The sequence below is a fragment of the Rattus norvegicus genome, chromosome 5 (assembly GCF_036323735.1).
Source record: "Rattus norvegicus strain BN/NHsdMcwi chromosome 5, GRCr8, whole genome shotgun sequence".
Classification (NCBI taxonomy): Eukaryota; Metazoa; Chordata; class Mammalia; order Rodentia; family Muridae; genus Rattus; species Rattus norvegicus.
The window spans coordinates 144,380,273-144,397,504 of record NC_086023.1 but is presented as its reverse complement, the minus strand read 5'-3'; the positions used below and the strand labels follow the sequence as shown (position 1 = coordinate 144,397,504).

At 45.8% G+C, this 17,232-nt stretch overlaps 1 protein-coding gene and 1 non-coding gene across 5 annotated transcripts in view; one reads left to right on the top strand and one right to left on the bottom strand.

The window, feature by feature from the left end:
• KIAA0319l (KIAA0319 like) overlaps window positions 1-17,232 on the bottom strand; it is a 92,941-nt gene that overhangs the window by 27,678 nt on the left and 48,031 nt on the right. For all 4 annotated transcript variants that reach the window (XM_063287023.1, XM_063287024.1, NM_001159655.4 and 1 more), the window contains exons 4-6: window positions 8,862-9,108; window positions 6,576-6,677; window positions 963-1,060 (exon numbers count right to left, since the gene is read on the bottom strand). In XM_063287023.1, coding sequence (XP_063143093.1) covers window positions 963-1,060; window positions 6,576-6,677; window positions 8,862-9,108 — 447 coding nt within the window. The remainder of the gene's footprint in view (window positions 1-962; window positions 1,061-6,575; window positions 6,678-8,861; window positions 9,109-17,232) is intronic.
• LOC120103305 (small nucleolar RNA SNORA17) lies at window positions 4,863-4,993 on the top strand. Its single transcript, XR_005505380.1, has one exon. It is a non-coding gene; the product is annotated as a small nucleolar RNA SNORA17 (small nucleolar RNA).

Below are 17,232 nucleotides of genomic sequence, written 5' to 3'. Positions count from 1 at the left end.
TGTCTCTCACAGGTTCTCTGCTCTATAGGAAGACTCAGTAATAAAGCCAACAAGATGGCCAGCAGGTAAAGGTACCTTGTAGCCATACACATAAAATAAACACTAATGAAGAAATTCAAAGGCGTTCAAATCTCTGCCTCCAGGATCTGCCTCTCTCTTCACATGCTGGACCGTGCAGCAGTCCTTCCTCCACGGTTCTGCCTCGGAGAGTTCTGGCCCAGCGCTTCTTTGCTAGAGTAGTGTCCTTCTACCCTTTACTAGGAAGCAGGCCCCTGTCATGACCCAAGTAAGTTACCTCTAAGATACACTGTAAGCCACAGACCTTCAGGTGCCCCATCACTGACCACGAACCCTCTGTTGTTCTTACCACTTCTGGGGCACTGAAACTCTACTGTTCTTCACTATGAAGGTTATGACTTTGGCCAGATGTGGTGGTGCACACCTTTAGTCCCAGGCCTCCAGAGGCAAAGGCAAGGGGACCTCTGAGTTTGAGGACAGCCTGGTCTATAGAGAGACTATGATAGTTCGCTGGGAAATCCTGACTGGCTGCCACAGCATGCGATGACCTGCCGCTGGATGCAGGAAGTGCTGGGCCAAAGAACATGAAGACTTATTCTCATAAGTGCTCTGGATTCCCAGGGACTACACTAGCAGATAGACCACGTGCACACAAATAACCTCGCTCATCTCTGGAGTTCTGAAGTGTGTGTGCCACCTCACAGAGCTGCTGAATGTGTATTTTCAGCCATCACTGCCATACTGGTACAGTCTTCTCACCAGCAATGAAATTTGAGAATTATATGCTAAACAAACACTGGCTGTCCGCCATGGCGACTTTCCGAAGGCTTCACAACTGAAAGACTGCTCCCAACTTCAGTGTGAACAGGAAACCCGGTTTTCACTCTGTTTCAGAAAATCACCTCCTCTCCCCTTGCCCTGTGAGTGAACAGAGGCAGACTCACCTTGGACAGTTGGAGGCTCTGGGAATGTTTCCTCTCCACCTCTCCACTGTAGTCTGTGGGATGAGTGATCAGCTGCCAGTCGTAGGTGTAGGTTTCTCCTACAGAAGGGCAGTGAGAGAAACCATGCAAACATGCACCTACACACAAAGCCTGCCAATAAACTCCTCTAAATCCTGACAAAGCCTGAGTTTTCAGACTCTAACCCGAGGTCTGGAGGGAAGCCAAACCGTTTCCTGAGAGGGTTCTGTTGAGTCAGCTACAGCCAGGGCCTCTTTCCTTCTCTGGACAGTGCTCTTTCTGCCCCATACCTACCTTGGGCCATCTTCAAAAAAAAAGGTTGTTCACGGTGTGTCTCACTTAAAATACACGCCCTACCAAGCGCTACAGATGAACTCATTGGGAACAAAGGTCATTTTCTTACAAAACTTCTTTTGCAACAAAGAACAGCAATGACTTCTAAATAACATGGTTCAAAAATAGCTTTTTACAGAGCGCTAACAATGCTTGTCTAGCTGAGGTCATCACACCCTGGTGAGTTAAAAGAGCTACTTCATTCCTGCTGAGCTAAATAACACACTACAGAAGATGGAAGGGCATGGCCCATTTAAAACAGGCCTCACTGAAATTAATTAAGATCAAATGAAGCATTAAATGGTCCTCGTCTGCAGCTTAGACTATCTCTGCATAGCTTGAAGAGGATCCTGGTATCCACGTGGAATCCCCCAGGAAAGGGACTTAAACTGGAGACAAATGCATTTCTAGGCAGGAAAGGGTGGGATGAGGTAGCAGGGTTAGTTCCCACTCACTGAGAGAGAAAACAAGTTCCACTGCGTAGCAGACCTCAGCCGAATGGTTACTTAATGAGCTCGATACTGAATTCAGTGCCCAAAGCCTAGTCCTCCAAAACCTGAGAAGCGACCTTTACTCTGTCAGCCTTCCTCCACAAAACCAGCACAGTTTTGGCCTGGTGTCATCTCTAGCTATTCTCATAGGCATGTACAAAAGTCAAGTATGAAGGCAGAGAAGCAATAACCAGGACTCATGCTAAGAGATAATTCTTCAAACTGCAATAAAAAAATCCCCACACAGCAAACACATTCACAGAGGTCTGGGAACTGATAATTTTATTAAAAAATTTTATAAAAATGTTATCAAAAGCTAAAAAGAGACTTCAAAGAAAGGATGATATCCCTACTCAGAGTATGCACCTTAGGCAGAAATCCACCCTTGGGTAGGAATGGACATGCACACAGGACAGACGTATGGACAGAAGGTTGACGGTTCATCTAGGGCAGGGGTTTTGAAACCGCAACCTTAACCTGACAGAGATGCTAGTGGGTGGACCGCCACAGGGCAGGGGAGGATGGAGACCACTATGAAGAGCGAGGTCTTGCCTCAGTGGCCCCAACTTTTAAAGTATAATCATTCACTTCAGAGAACCAAAGAACCTGTTCAGGGAGTTTGAAAGAAATGTGAGTTTTGGAATGCTGACCTGCAACATGACAATAACTCAGAGATATGTGCACAAATACAAGATGGGGGAGGTCCTCCAGAGCAGGGCCTGACTTCCACAGCAGAGCAGAGCGGGAAGCAAGCCCTGCCTAAGGAAGTGCTTTTCCCACCTCCATCTTCAAGGGTGACTCAGTTACTTCAACTAAACACTCAAGGAGGCAGTTGGTGGAGCTCTTCACTCCCGTAACTTCAGACCTCGTGCCTGCCTCTAATCCCAGCGTGTGGGAGGCAGAAGCAGGCCGATCTCTAGGAGTTCAAAACTACTCTGGTCTACAGAGGGAGTTTCAGGACAGCCAAAGCTAGACAGAAAAATCTTCTTTCAACAACAACAAACAAACAAACAAATGACAAGGCAGGAGGGATGAATAGCTCATTTCTTAAAAAATCAAATGTACAAAAAAAAAAATCCAACCCAGGCATAAAACATCCAGGAAATCTGGGACACTATGAAAAGATCAAATCTATGGATGACAGACAGAGGAAAGAGAAGAATCCCAGGTCAAATGCACAGAAGAGTTGGAAGAGGGACTGCATGGAAAAATCTTTTTAGTTGAAAAAAGAAACTGGAGTGAATTGACAGGGAGATGTCATTTCAAGAGCAATGATGCACAGTGGAGCGGGGATCCAGCTCTGGGAAAGTGTACTCTGCACAAACGCTCCTACAGTAAGAACGCTGAATTCCACCAGGCACACGACTTTGAGCGGAGAACTCAGGAAGCAGAGGAAGGTGAATCTCAATGAGTTCAAGGCCAACCAGGCCCACACAGTGAGGCTCTGTCTCAAAAACAACAAAGAATACATTTTGTAAAAAATGCTTCCATTATTTTTAACTGATGTGGGGTACATGCACCAGACAATAGAGCTGGAGCTGCAAGCGGTTATGACCTACCAGTGTGGGTGCTGGGAATTGAGCTCAGGTCCTCTGGACAAGCAGAACATGTTCCTAAACACTGAGCAGTGCCTCCAGACCCAACAACAAGACTAGTGAATCAGAAACACCCAAATATAAGACAGAAGGGCTTGCCTGAAAGAGGACACACACTTTACTTGGTCAGCCTTTAGTATAAGTAACACAAATACAAACCAACCACTTCCAATGCTCAACTCCTATCGGAGGTCTTAAGAGATTATGTTTGTTCTCTGAATCAAATTTGGTATATTAAAATACATTTAAAAGATGAACTGGGGGACTGGAGAGATGGCTCAGTGGTTAAGAGCACTGGCTGCTCTTCCAGAGGTCCTGAGTTCAAATCCCAGCACCCACATGGTGGCTCACAACCATCTGTAATGAGATCTGATGCCCTCTTCTGGTGTGTCTGAAAACAGTGACAGTGTGCTTTCATTTTAAAAAAAAAAGAAAGAAGGAAAAGAAAGAAAGAAATGGATGCTAATACTACAAGTACAGTAAATTTATCACCAACTCATTTATATAACTTACAAATATAAATTTCATGTGCCATGTTGAAATTTGTACTTTTTCTTTAAAATCTTTTTGTTAAATTTACCTCTCAGGGTTGGGGATTTAGCTCAGTGGTAGAGCACTTGCCTAGCAAGCACAAGGCCCTGGGTTCGGTCCCCAGCTCCGAAAGAAAAAAAAATTTACCTCTCCACTGTGTATGTATGTGTACCTCTCCACTGTGTATGAATGTGTGTATGTATGTGTATGTGTTGTGTGTCTCTGTGTGTGTCTGTGTGTGTGTGTCTTGTGTGTGTGTGTTTGTATCTCTGTGTGTGTCTGTGTATGTGTGTCTGTGCGTGTGTCTGTGTGTCTGTGTGTGTGTGTCTTGTGTGTGTGTTTGTGTCTGTGTGTGTTTGTGTGTCTGTGTGTGTTTGTGTGTGTGTCTGTGTTTGTGTGTATTGTTTGTATGCGGAGGTCATTGGACAATGTGTAGGTGTTAGGTCTCTCCTTTTACCGTGTGGGCTACGGGACTTGAACTTGGGTTATCAGGCTTGGCAAGACCCACTATTCACTGAACCATCTTACCAGCCCTGACTTTTAAGACTTTTTTTTAAAAAAATGTATGAACATTGGTGTTCTGACTACATGTCTGTGTGAGGTTGGCTCCACTGGAGCTTGAGCCACAATTGTGAGTCACCATGTGGTTGCTGGGAACTGAACCCAGGGACTCTGGAAGAGCAGTGATGCTCTTAACCGCTGAGCCGTCTCTCCAGCCCCCAGTCCTGACTCACAAATCTATGTTAGCAGTGTTCTTGAATACTTTCGAGTCCTGCACCTCATATTACAGCTGTCAGCTAAAATAAACAGTCAATCTGAATTTCAGTTCCTTCATCTTCTCCCAGCCAAGTGTTTGAGCACTGAGTTACATCCCAGCCTTGCTGTTCTTGTGTATACAAACAACACAATCTTATATAAAAGATTAACACTGCCTTGACCCTAGGAGCATTGCAGATGTGGCTGCTGTGTCACCCGTGCATCAGTAGGTGGCAGAAAGGACAGAGGCTGTGTCTACACTGAGTGTTCTGACCTGTGAACCTCTGACCGATTAGAGCCTAACATTCCCTGAAGGAAAGCGAGCCTGAGAGGACCACCAGTCAGGAGTCACGCAGGCCTGGGGGGGCAGACCATGCCTATGATGACCCCTGCCCAGTGCCATAATGCACAGGTGGAACTTAGCACTCCTAAGATCACTCCTAAGAGGATCCTAGACACTCAGAGACCCTGGGAGCCACCAAGAGGAGCAAGTAAGTGTGGAGAAATGGAAGAGAGAGAAAGAGAAGCAGACGGTGTGGCACAACGAAGAGAGGCAGAACTGGAGGCCCGAGGGTAGTAGAGAACACCCCGATGTGAGTAGCCGGTGATGCCACCTGGGACCATGCTGGGGTCCTGGCCAGTGCTGACACTGGGAGCCACATCTGGGTCTGTGGCCCTGCAGCAGCAGGGGTCTGTTACCACCAAAGCCCAGGGACATGTTGATGTCTGAGGCTGTGCGAACTGGTCCTACCCCTCACCTAGGCCTCCTGGGAGAGCTTGTCATGTCCCTCACTTGCTGCAGCACTCAGGAGGCCCTGCACCTCACCCGGGCAGCACGGTAGAGATGGCCCTGGTATAGGGGTTGCTGGTAAGCCAAGCAGGAGAGCAGGAGAGCCAGTGGCTGACACGTCCAGATGAGACCCTTCATGCCCTCTTGGCTTTGAATTGGCCCAGCCCAACATCTACCCTGTGGATAAACTGCTAGAGCGCATGAAGAGCCCAGTCCTACAGGTCCAAAACTATAGGCTCTCCATGACACAGGGCAACAACAGGATCTCTGAGAGGAGTCCCAGTGAGGATCTGGTATTGATAATGTAGCAGAAGCCAGAGGCCTCGAACCAGACCAACGCATTGGAATGAACATTTGCAAGCAAAGTGTGGACAAATGGGTATACTGTGGGACACACTGTGACATACTACGGCTTCCACGAGATTTTTTTTCTCTTTTTTTTGGGGGGGGAGTGGTTTGCAAGGATTGAGGGTAAGTATGAGGGGAGGGGGACATGAGTGGGTTTGGAGTTCATGATGTGAAGTTCAGATAGAACTAATTAAAGGTTTTTTAAAATAAAAAAAAAAGATGCTTACTAAAGAGCATCAGCTAGGCATGAACAAGGTCACATGTATAATGTTACCCTTTAAGATAGCAGTGCCTTGGGGCTGGGGATTTAGCTCAGCGGTAGAGCGCTTGCCTAGGAAGCGCAAGGCCCTGGGTTCGGTCCCCAGCTCCGAAAAAAAGACCAAAAAAAAAAAAAAAAAAAAAAAGATAGCAGTGCCTTGTCAGGAGTAATTTGCTTAAATAATTAAGCTAATGATTGAGTGCATTAGGATTGGACACAGGCTTGACATGAAAGCCTACAGGACCAGGCTGGAGGGGTAGCTCTATGGCAAAGCACTCATCTAGCTTATGTGGAACCCGGCACTGCTGGTTACACAGAGCATCTGATCTCCAGCTGGGCAGAACACTGCCTGCTGTGCCCCTGCAGATGTGTGCCCATGCAGATGTGTGCCCGCATGTACATCCCATCCTCACGGGGCTATCACAAAAGCAAATGAACGGAGGCCGTACATACCAATGCAAACTGAAATGCTGCCCAGAAAGGACATCTTACCTGGCTCTGGTTCTGGGAGAGCGAAGGCGTTTAACTGAACTTCATTCTTAGGCAGGGTGATCTGGACGCTCTTCCCAGCAGACACCACCAGTTCCTTTACCACTGGAACAAAGGCGCAGCAGCGTGCTCAGCAGCACGTCTGGACTACAAGTGTCCCCTTCCTGAGTCACCCTCAGCCACCATCTTCACCTGCTACTTGTCTAGTCTCTAATTCCACTTTCCCATTGGAAACGGGTCTCTCAAGGTCATCAGGGAGCTGCTGCTTAGCGGGTCTAAAGAGGAGTGTTAACCCCACCTCTCTGGCCCTGGCCCTAACCCCTTCCTGCTCACTGCCCACCTAGAAGCACTTCACGGCAACACCAGATTCAGTGCTGATTCTCTCCACTGTGCTCCACCTAAGGTGGCTCTCCAGACCCAGTGCTCTGTATACACTACTTGCCAAAGAGTTCAAATTCTGTTTCAATGACACTTTTACTGGGTGAATGCTTTTTAAATAAGATATAAAATATCAGGGCTGGAGAGATGGCTCAGTGGTTAAGAGCACTGTCTGGGGAGGGGGAGGGGTTAGGGGGATGTTGGCCCAGAAACCGGGAAAGGTAATAACAATCAAAATGTAAATAAGAAATACTCAAGTTAATAAAGAAAAAAAAAAAAGAGCACTGGCTGCTCTTCCAGAGGACCTGAGTTCAAATCCCAGCAACCATATGATGGTCACAACCATCTGTAATGGGATCTGATGCCCTCTTCTGGTATGTCTGAAGACAGCTACAGTGTACTTATATACATTAAATAAATAAAATCTTTAAAAAAAAAGATATAAAATATCAGAGGCAGAAGTCAGTCAGAAGGCTTGCCTTTCTTTTGCAATTGCTACAACTACTGACTCATTGTTCAAAGTCAATGAAGTCAACATTATCCCCAGATTCTAAATCCCTCTCCCCCTTGTGCCCCTCTCACTCCAGACCACCCAGTCTCGCTATGATACGTACATCAATCTTTCTAAATGCCCACAGTGCTACTCTCCTCCTTGAGCCATGGCTCCGACACTATTTGCCCCCTATCTCCTATGTGTTTGAGTTTCTCAACACTGGCATTATTGATATTTTGTACCCAATAATTGTTGAGGGCTGGGGAAAGCAGACAGTTCAGACAACAGAAAACTAATGGATTCAGTCTTATTCCTCTGGCAATACTTGTTTACTTGATATGAGGCCTCAATTCTGGAAGACCTTACAGCAAACGACAGGCTGGTCAGCTCATATTTCGAGGCTGGGGTGGAAAGGGCTTCCTGGACAAATGGGAAGCTTGAGACTTCTCTGCCTCTGCTAGGGAACATTGCACTTAGAGGAAAATGAAACCATCCTTTATGAAAGCTGCAGCCTACAGCTGTCCCAGGAGAGGGAATAAAAGCGCTCTGGTATAACTCTAAAGGGTTGGGGGAGGAGAAAAGAAGAAAGGAAGCCACTATACTCAGAGAAAGTATAAATGACCAAAACTAGCTAGTCAATACAGCACAAGGCGAAGCCTTCAGTCCCACAGACGATCTGCAGGCATTTGCCTGAACACAGAAATCACGTGCTGCTTCAGGACTGGACTGTCTCCATGTCATGTTCTACTAGCAAAGGAGACCCTGGGAAATGGAGAATGGCAAAAACTGTGATCACTGGCTTTGCTTTGCCCCTAACATTTTTGGGGTCACCCACGAGCCAGGGATGAACTATCTCCTCCTACTACCTCAGCTCTGCCCCATAAAGCAGACTTGTTAAGGAAGCTCTGGGTCTAAGCTCCTTTCATGGTTGCTTTGGAAATAAAAGATGTTCCAAGAATCAAGCCGGCAAATGCTTGACCCACAGCCAGGCCTCTGGGAGGCAGACGGGTGTACCAGGGCTAGGCCCTGCTTCATTAGTTAAGGGCCACTCATCCAATCTTCCCCACTATGGTCTTGCCTGTTTGTTTTAGATGGTCTCAGGTAGCTCGGGCTGATCCCAAACTGACAGACAAGGATGACTTGAACTCGTGCTTTCCTGCCTCCACCCCCAGGATAACAAGTGCGCACCAGCAAATCTCATGCCTTTAGGTTCCGCAGAATCTGAGAAAATAAGCTCCCCCAAGTCCCTCAAGTTGGGCAGCTGCTGACTTAGGGCTCCACAGCCCACAGTATCAGAGGCTCAGACAGGACTATTTTGTTCCTAACGTCCAGCAGTCAGGCCTCTGCTCTTCTGTAACAGTAACATTGTAGTCGAACACTCCACATGCTCTCCTCTCCAGGAAGAGCTGAGGACTTACCTGGGCGCGGTGCCGAGGTGCTCTGGGAAGAGGTCTGGGCCGTGGGGGTGGCAGAGCTGTAGGAGGGGGCCACTGGAAGAGGGGTGTCAGTTGGACTGTGCTCAGTGCTTTTTACTTGCTGAGTACTAGATGCAAGAGTGAAGTGCCCGGATGGTTCAGTAGGGATGGACACGTTCTTGGGCCACTCAGGAGTCTGTGTAGTGTGGTTACTGGTGAAGGAACTGGGAACTGTAATGGTTTTGCGGACCTAAAAAAAATATGAAAGATGAATTGTAGCAAGCAAGAACCAGATTCCCAGGGCCAGCTGGGCTCATAAATGATACCAGACATTGAAGAAATTAATCTTACCACTGAAATTCAAATAGTATTAACGTTTGCAGATAAAGACTCCTTGGCAGAATTTTGCCAGACATGTGTAAGCCCTGGGTTTGGTCCCTAGAACCACAAATTAAATACAAAAAGCAATAGAATCTTCTCTTTTCATACAAAACGTTTCTTTATCTGGGCATGGTGACTCCCACCTATAATTCTAGCACTCAGAAAGCTGAGGCTAGCTTGGGTTATGGAGTGAGAGCCTGTCTCAAAACAAAGAAACATGATTTTCTTTAAAACAAAATAATCCGGGAGCTGAAGCAACAGCTCGGCGGTTAGAGCACTAGCAGCTCTCTTTAAGGAGCCTCACTGGCCAGCATCTAGGATCACATGCAGAGAATGGCAGGAGCGGGTTTCTGTCTAGAGGTCATGTTGCACTGCTGGGGTTTGAAGAAATACAGGGACAACAAGAACACCACCACATTCAACCAAATGAGGAACACAGAATAGCTAAGCCAGGGTCAGGGTAAGGACTCTTACGAATCCATTTTCCAGAAATATAATTCATATAACATAAACTCACACATCAGAAGAACACGAGGTCAATTTTTGGCAAATGTCCACACCCACATGACAACAACCTAGAGACAGAATGTTGCCATTAGCCCCAAGATTTGCTGCTGTCCTCACTAACTTCCTGCCTCCTCCAGACTCAGGCAGCCAGTGACTTATTTTCTGTCACAGTAAGACTCGTTTGGGTTTTCTTACACTTTTTATAAAAGAAACCATGTGTATTCTATTTTTATCTCTAGCTGTGTTCGTTCCACATGGTTTTGAGATTTGTCCATGGCACTGAATGTATCGGTCGTCCATTGGTTTAATTATTACTGAGTAGCATTCCACTACAGAGATGCATCGACATTTATTCCCATTCACTTGAGAGAGATTTAGGTTGCTTTCAGCCCCCAGGTATGACAAATAAAACTGTTATGAATGTTTGGATACATATATTTGGATACAAACAGGTTTTAATTTTTTGTGATTTTGAGACAGGGTCTCATGTAGCCCTGGATGTCCTAGAACTCTAGATACATAGACCGGGTTGGCTATGAACTCAGAGAGATCTGCCTGCCTCTGCCTTTGCTTCCAGAATGCAGAGATTAAGGATGAGTGCCACCATGTGGGCCCTATTTTCATAGATTAGTATTTAGGGGTAGAGCTGGGCTTCCCGACACTGAATTACTGGGTGAGTCGCTGTGCCTGCTGACATTCCCACAGCAGAGAGCAGCAGTACCAGGCCACAGCCTCCCCGGCTTGGTGCTCCTGCACTTTACCCTGCCTTTCCAGTGGCTGGGACAGGAGCTCGATGTGCATCTCACTAACGATGGAGAACAAACTTCCTGTGCTGCCCACCGGTCACTTTCCCTTTGGTGAGGTCTACTCAAATCTTTGTCCATTTAAGGCTTTATTACAGTACAATTGACTCGTACACACAATTTAATATTTAAATTTGATATTTGATATTTAATGTTTACACTTGGTCAGGTTTAGACAGATATGAACACCTATGAATCATCTATTCAAATGAGCACTACCTTTCACTTCCAAAGACCCTCTTGTTCCTTTGAAATCCCTCTCCCTCCCCACCTACATTCTCCCCAAGCAGCTCCCTGCATAGACTGTCCCTAGAAGTCATTTTCCATGTCCTAGAACATGGATGGAATGCTAGGTTCCTGCCTCGGCTTCCGGAGAGAGTGCACCCTAGCTCAGAGAATTCTCCTGCCCCTTTGCTCCTCCTCTTTATTCTTCTTTCAATCCCCCCCCGCCCCCCACACCCCCCTCCCCGTCTTCAGTGGTAAGGAACAAACCCAGAGCCTTGCCAGTCTACAAGTTTCTGAGAACACTGTGGAGTGTCCCTGCTGATGGGGGCATTCCAGGCATCCCATGACCTTACCAAACTTTGCTATGGATGACTTTTTTGAAGGTGGGAGCTTGGAAAGAACAACAGCAACAACAACAACAACAACACCCCATGGTTTTCCCTGGTGATTTCCTAAGGATTAAAGTTGAACATCTGCTGTATATTTGCTAGAGACCTGAACAGTGGCCTTGCTGGGCATCTGCTCAGTGGGTTACTAAGCTTCTAGTTGTGATACATCTTCTGGTAAGTTTAGGTCCCCTAACTTTGTTGCCTTTTTTCCAAAATTGTTTTTTGTTAAATACTAATGCAGCTGGGCTGTATTAGTTTCCTAGGGCAGCTAGGAACAATTTACCATAAATTTAGTAGTTAAAACAATAGACTTTTCTAGGCATGCTAACACATGCCTTCAACCCCAGCACTCAGGAGGTAGAGACAGGCAGATTCCTTGCCGACTTTCCACATGTCCATAATGAATTTTGTCACTTTCTACTATCCTCTCCCATCCCCCTCCCTCTTCCATTGAAACCCTTTTCCTAACAAGTCCCTATCCCACTTCCATGTCATTTCCCATTGAGTTGACTGTGCTTGATTGCATGGTCACAGCTCAGCAGCAACTTATGGAGCATGGGCAACGATCAGTGGATTGGGATAAGGAAGCAGTGCCCCATCCTCCAGTGACCACTGACTGCCATAGTTCCTTAAAGAGGGGGCAGCCTCATGAGCCCCTCCTCTATACAGGACAGAATGGGGACAGGGCCAATCTTTTGCAGGCCTTAGGAACCACCACTGCAGTGAGTTAATGAGAGCAACTGTCACACTATGTCTAGAAGACACATTTCATCCACAGACTCTGTTCTCTGATATCTCAAAGCCTAAGTCTTCAGACGTTGACCACCTGCTTCCCCATGGTTAGGAGATGGACTTGGTCTAAAAGGCCAATTGACCTTAGACTCAACCTGGCACAGCCTGTCTTCTCAATGGGCCTCAGTCTTCCTCACTGCTTCGAGCCTCCTCACTCGGCCTCCTGCAGTCTTCCCGAGTGCTTCAGTCAGGGTTATAGCTTACAGTCAGGTCATGAGGCTCACCTTCTTTGTGGTTTATTGTTTTGCATTTTGTTGTTTCCTTAAAAGGTGGCCCTGCTAAATGTCTAAATAGTTTTACTGTGCACCCTGGCCCTGGCCACCATGAGACAATCAGGCTTTCCCTTGGCTCCCTCTAGTAGGGAGCCTGCTGGATGGTCTCAACATTTTTTTAAAGTGCAAATGAACACTTTATCACCTCTGATCTCTATCTTTCAAAATTAAACTTTCCTGTAGCTTCTATTTCTTCTGGGGTCTTTCTAGTTCCTTTATGTCCCTTTTCAAAAAAATAAAAAAATAAAGGCCGTCAGCACCATTATCTGCGAAGTTCAGGAGAGCACTTCACTCTGCCATCACCACTGGAGACCCCTCCTATGGGATGGATTTCAAAATATTGAAGATCTAATATGTGTAAAGCCAAATAGATTTGGGACTTGGGGAAAATGAGTCTGAGTGTTTTCCAGTGTCCCTGGCCTGACTGAAAGGCTGACTATACAGTAATGTCAAAAACCAAGACAGAACACAGGAAGCTAGCAGGCAAGTTGTGTTAGACACGAAGTCTGCACCAGCTCTGGGACCAGCAGTAGAGACTCAGAGCTGAACTCGCATTCCCAGGCAGTGGCTGGAGCTGTAGGAAAAGGAAAACTACAATAAAAAGCATATGAACAAAGAAAAACAAAATTCAAAGCAGAATTTGGGAAGGCCAATGCATGAAATGATCCCGATTCTGCTGCCAGAGGGACAGAAGTGGGCAGGTGCACACAAACAGGAAACAGGGCACAGCACAGCCTTTTGAGGCAAGGCAGAGCGGCCTATCAGGTACAGGCTGATGGGAACACACTGCAACAGGAAATTGGGAATTTACCAGTGACCACGGCAGGAGTGACTTTAGGAGAGATTTCCCCAGGACCAGGGGTTACAGAAGTCAATGGCTGGGAGACAGCTGGTGTACACCCCAGTTGGTATCCGCGGGTAACGCTGGAAGCAGACTGGGATAGTGATGAAGAGGCAAGAGACTGGCCAAGGGCACATTTGGTAGTGCTGAGTGGACTGAAAACAGAGCAGGAGCAAGGAAGCCTACAGTGAACCTCAAAGAACGAGTAGGAGTTTTGCTACTGTGAAATACATAAGCATAGATAAGCAGGCGTATACAACATAAGGTCCTGGCACAGCAAATCTCCTTCAATTTAAACAGGTCCTGGGCAGAGAGGAGTAAGGTGATAGTTTTGCAAATCTGATGACCTAAATTCCGCTCCTAGAACCAGCTCCATGAGGTAGTCCTCTGACTGCCACATACACTGGCATACAGGTGCCCCCTACTCACATTGCATACATGTGCATACACATGCATACCACACACACATAAACATTAATAATAATAATGATTTTCAAAAACTAATTAATTAAACCTTTTTTAAAAAGTGACCCAGAGGGTTGGGGATTTAGCTCGGGTAGAGCGCTTGCCTAGCAAGTGCAAGGCCCTGAGTTCCGTCCCCAGCTCTGAAAAAGAAAAAGAAAAAAAAAAAAAAAGTGACCCAGGCTGCCAGTATCATTCAGGGTACAGAGCTAATCTAGCATGTGAGAGGCACTGGATTCCCAACCCTAGCAATGGGCCTTTAATGGAAAAGGAAAGGAAAGGAAAGGAAAGGGAGGGGAGGGGAGGGGAGGGGAGGGGAGGGGGGAGGGGAGGGGAGGGAGGGAGGGAGGGGAGGGGAGGGGAGGAGGGGAGGGGAGGGGAGGGAAGGGAAGAGAAGGGAAGGGAAGGAAAGAGCTAAACATGGTGATGTACACCTTTAATCTCAGCACTTGGAAGGCTGACACAGGAGGACCATGGGAGACGGAGAACCACTAGGTCTATGTAATAGTCTGTCAATGTAAAGGACCCTGTCTCAAAGGGACCAAAAGAGTTAGAGGCACAGCAGTTGCTTCTGGTGCACGGGCCATAGGAGTGATCTCCAAGCATCACGAAACACATAATCATTATATGTCATACACATCCAAGAAACTGTAGGAGAAGGTAAACATACAATCATTCCTTCTAAACCATAATTTGGCTGGCTGTGGTTTCAGTTACTAGAGATCAGTGCAGTCTGAGAATATTAAATAGAAATTTCCAGAACTAAACAACACAGTTACACATTATTCTTTGTAGCATGATAAAATCCCACATGATCTGAGTCTGTGCCCCCTGGAACCGGAATCACCCCTTTGCAGTGTATCCACATAGCATTTGCTGTCTTGGTCATCAGCTCATCTGTCATTGTAACACACTGCATATGTTCAAGTAACCCTTGTTTTACTAAATACATTAATTCTTTTATTCCAGTATCAGTTATTTATGTTAGCCTCCGCTATACATGTTCTCCAAAGATCCAAGGATTGAAGGTTTGGTTTACCAATAGAATCTTCAAGAAGTAGGAAGTAAGGCCTAGTCAGAGGAAGTTAAGGGGGAGGAGCTGCTGGAAGTTGGGCCTCTCCTCTGCTGTACACTCACACATGACAAACTACCCCACAGACCCAAGAGCAAAGTCACCAGCTATAGACTAACTTCTGAACCTATGACCTACCATAAATTTTAATTCCTCATAATCTGATTAGCTCAAGGATTCAGGTGCCTAACTTATGAATTCAACTTTATCACAAGTACACATATATGATAAGACAATATAGTTTATACAGGGGAAACTACTGCTATATTTAGTACAGATGCAGGAGGAAGCTTCTGAAAATGACTACTACAATATCTAAGATGAAAAATTACACCATATGGCAATTTTTGCTTGTGTTGTTGTTTTTGAGATAAAGTCTTTTGTAGCCCAGGCTGGCCTTGAACTCATGATGTAACAAAGGATTACCTTGAACTTTTATCTTTTATCCTCTTGTCTCCACTTCCCAAGTGCTGAGAATATGGGTCTGTTCCACCATGCCTGGCTTTTCCCTATGGTGATTTAAGAGCAGGTTTGGAAAATGCAGAGGAAATGTGAAGAAATTTATTAGAAAGTATTTAACTGAGACAAAGAAGAGAAAAGACCAGAAAGAAATGAACAGAGCACCAGTGACTGACAACCCCAGGTTGCTATATGTGTTTGGAAGGAGAGCTACGGACATCTGAGGAGACGTGGTCTACTACGTTCCAGTCTAAAGGAAGCAGCAAGCCCACAGCTGACCCAGAACTGAGATGTGCAACAGGCCCCAGCATGAAACTACCCACGAATAGCTACTGAAGTGCTTAAAATGGTGCGAAGGAGAATTTCATCTAAGCAGCCAGAGAAATAAGACACACACACATACTCAGGAATACAGAGCTTAAGATTCTAGAAACAAATTAAAAATGAAGACATTACCGTGCTTAAGAGCGCACACTGCTCTTGCAGTGGAGTGGAGTTCAATTCCCAGCACCCACGTCAGGTGGCTTGCAATGGTCACAGCTCCAGCTCTAGGGGATCTGATGCCTCTGCCCTCCCCACACCCGCGGATACCTGCACTCATGTGCACACACCCAGACACTTCATAAAAATAGATGTCTTTTTAAAGTGCTGAAAGTAGAGATGCAAGGATTTAAACAGTGAAAATACTTCGATTAAACAGTGAAAATAGGGCTGGAGAGATGGCTCAGTGGTTAAGAGCACCGACTGCTCTTCCCGAGGTCCTGAGTTCAAATCCCGGCAACCACATGGTGGCTCACAACCATCTGTAATGAGATCTGATGCCCTCTTCTGGTGTGTCTGAAGACAGCTACAGTGTACTCATATATAATAAATAAATAAAATAAAATAAATAAAAAAAAACAGTGAAAATACTTCGATAATAAAAACAGCATTTAACAAGGATGTATACTATATACTTTACGGTAATCATTATACAATACCACAAACCATTAGAACTCTGCCAGGCACTGCGGTTTACTCACAGGAGTGAGGCTGTGAGCTTGAGGCCAGTCTGGACTATATAAAAAGATCCTGTTTCAAAAAAGGAGGGGAAGGAGGAGAGGAGGAGGTAGAGAGACGGAGGGAAAATTAAAAGAGTCTCAAATTAGTGACCTTACATTAAATCTTAAAAAAAATAAAAATAAAAAGTAAATGTATTGAGTGGAAGAAGTACAATAATGAAAATTACAGTAGAAACCAGCCAGGTGGTGGTACACACATCTTTAATCCCAGCACTCAGGAGGCAGAGGCAGGCAGATCTACACAGATAAACTCTATCTCAAAAAACAAAACAAACAAACAAATAAAAGTAGAAATTGATAAAATAGAAAACAAAAATAGAGAGAAATGCATGAGATCAAACATGAAAGCAAGTGAAACCAGAAGTGAAAATAGAAATTATCAACCTTAAGAGGAGCTACTGGCTTAGTGATGTTAGAATGGGAACAAAGAAGCAACATGAACAGCTTCATCCAAAATACTTTAGGGTGAAACTCACAACTGCAGAGGCCACCCAAGAAGAGAGGGGAACCTAAGCTGTAGCTGGTGTACAGTGACTGCCTAGTGTAAAAAGCACAGCTTTACTGGGCGGCGTACACTTGGGGAATAAACAAGGAAGATTCCCATACAAACTTCCAAAAAGCTGAAGAGGAAAACCTGGCACTAACTGTAAGAGGCCTGCATTACACTGACAATAAAACCAAATAAAGAACCAAAGGGAGGCAGAGAAAGGAGACTCAGGAGTTCAAGGTCATCCCTGCTACAGAGCAGGCATGAGGCATGAGACTGTGCTGCATGTACATCTGCGCCCCAGAAGGAAGCATCAGATCCCATTACAGATGGTTTTGTGAGCCACTGGGTGGGTGCTGGGAATTGAACTCAGGACTCTGGAAGAGCAGTTTTTACCTCTGGTGGCTTTCCTTACTCCCAATTACATCATAGAGAATCCCCTGCTGCCCTTGATCTTCTCTGTCCTCTCCAGCATGGTTACTGTCCAAGCTCTCAGTCCCTTAGATAAAGGGGCTTGGTGAAGTGCTGGGGATATAAGTCAGTCTCTAGAGTGCTTGATTAGCACCAATGAGGCCCTGGGTTTAATCCCCAGCACCATATAAAGTGGGTGCAGGGGTACACAT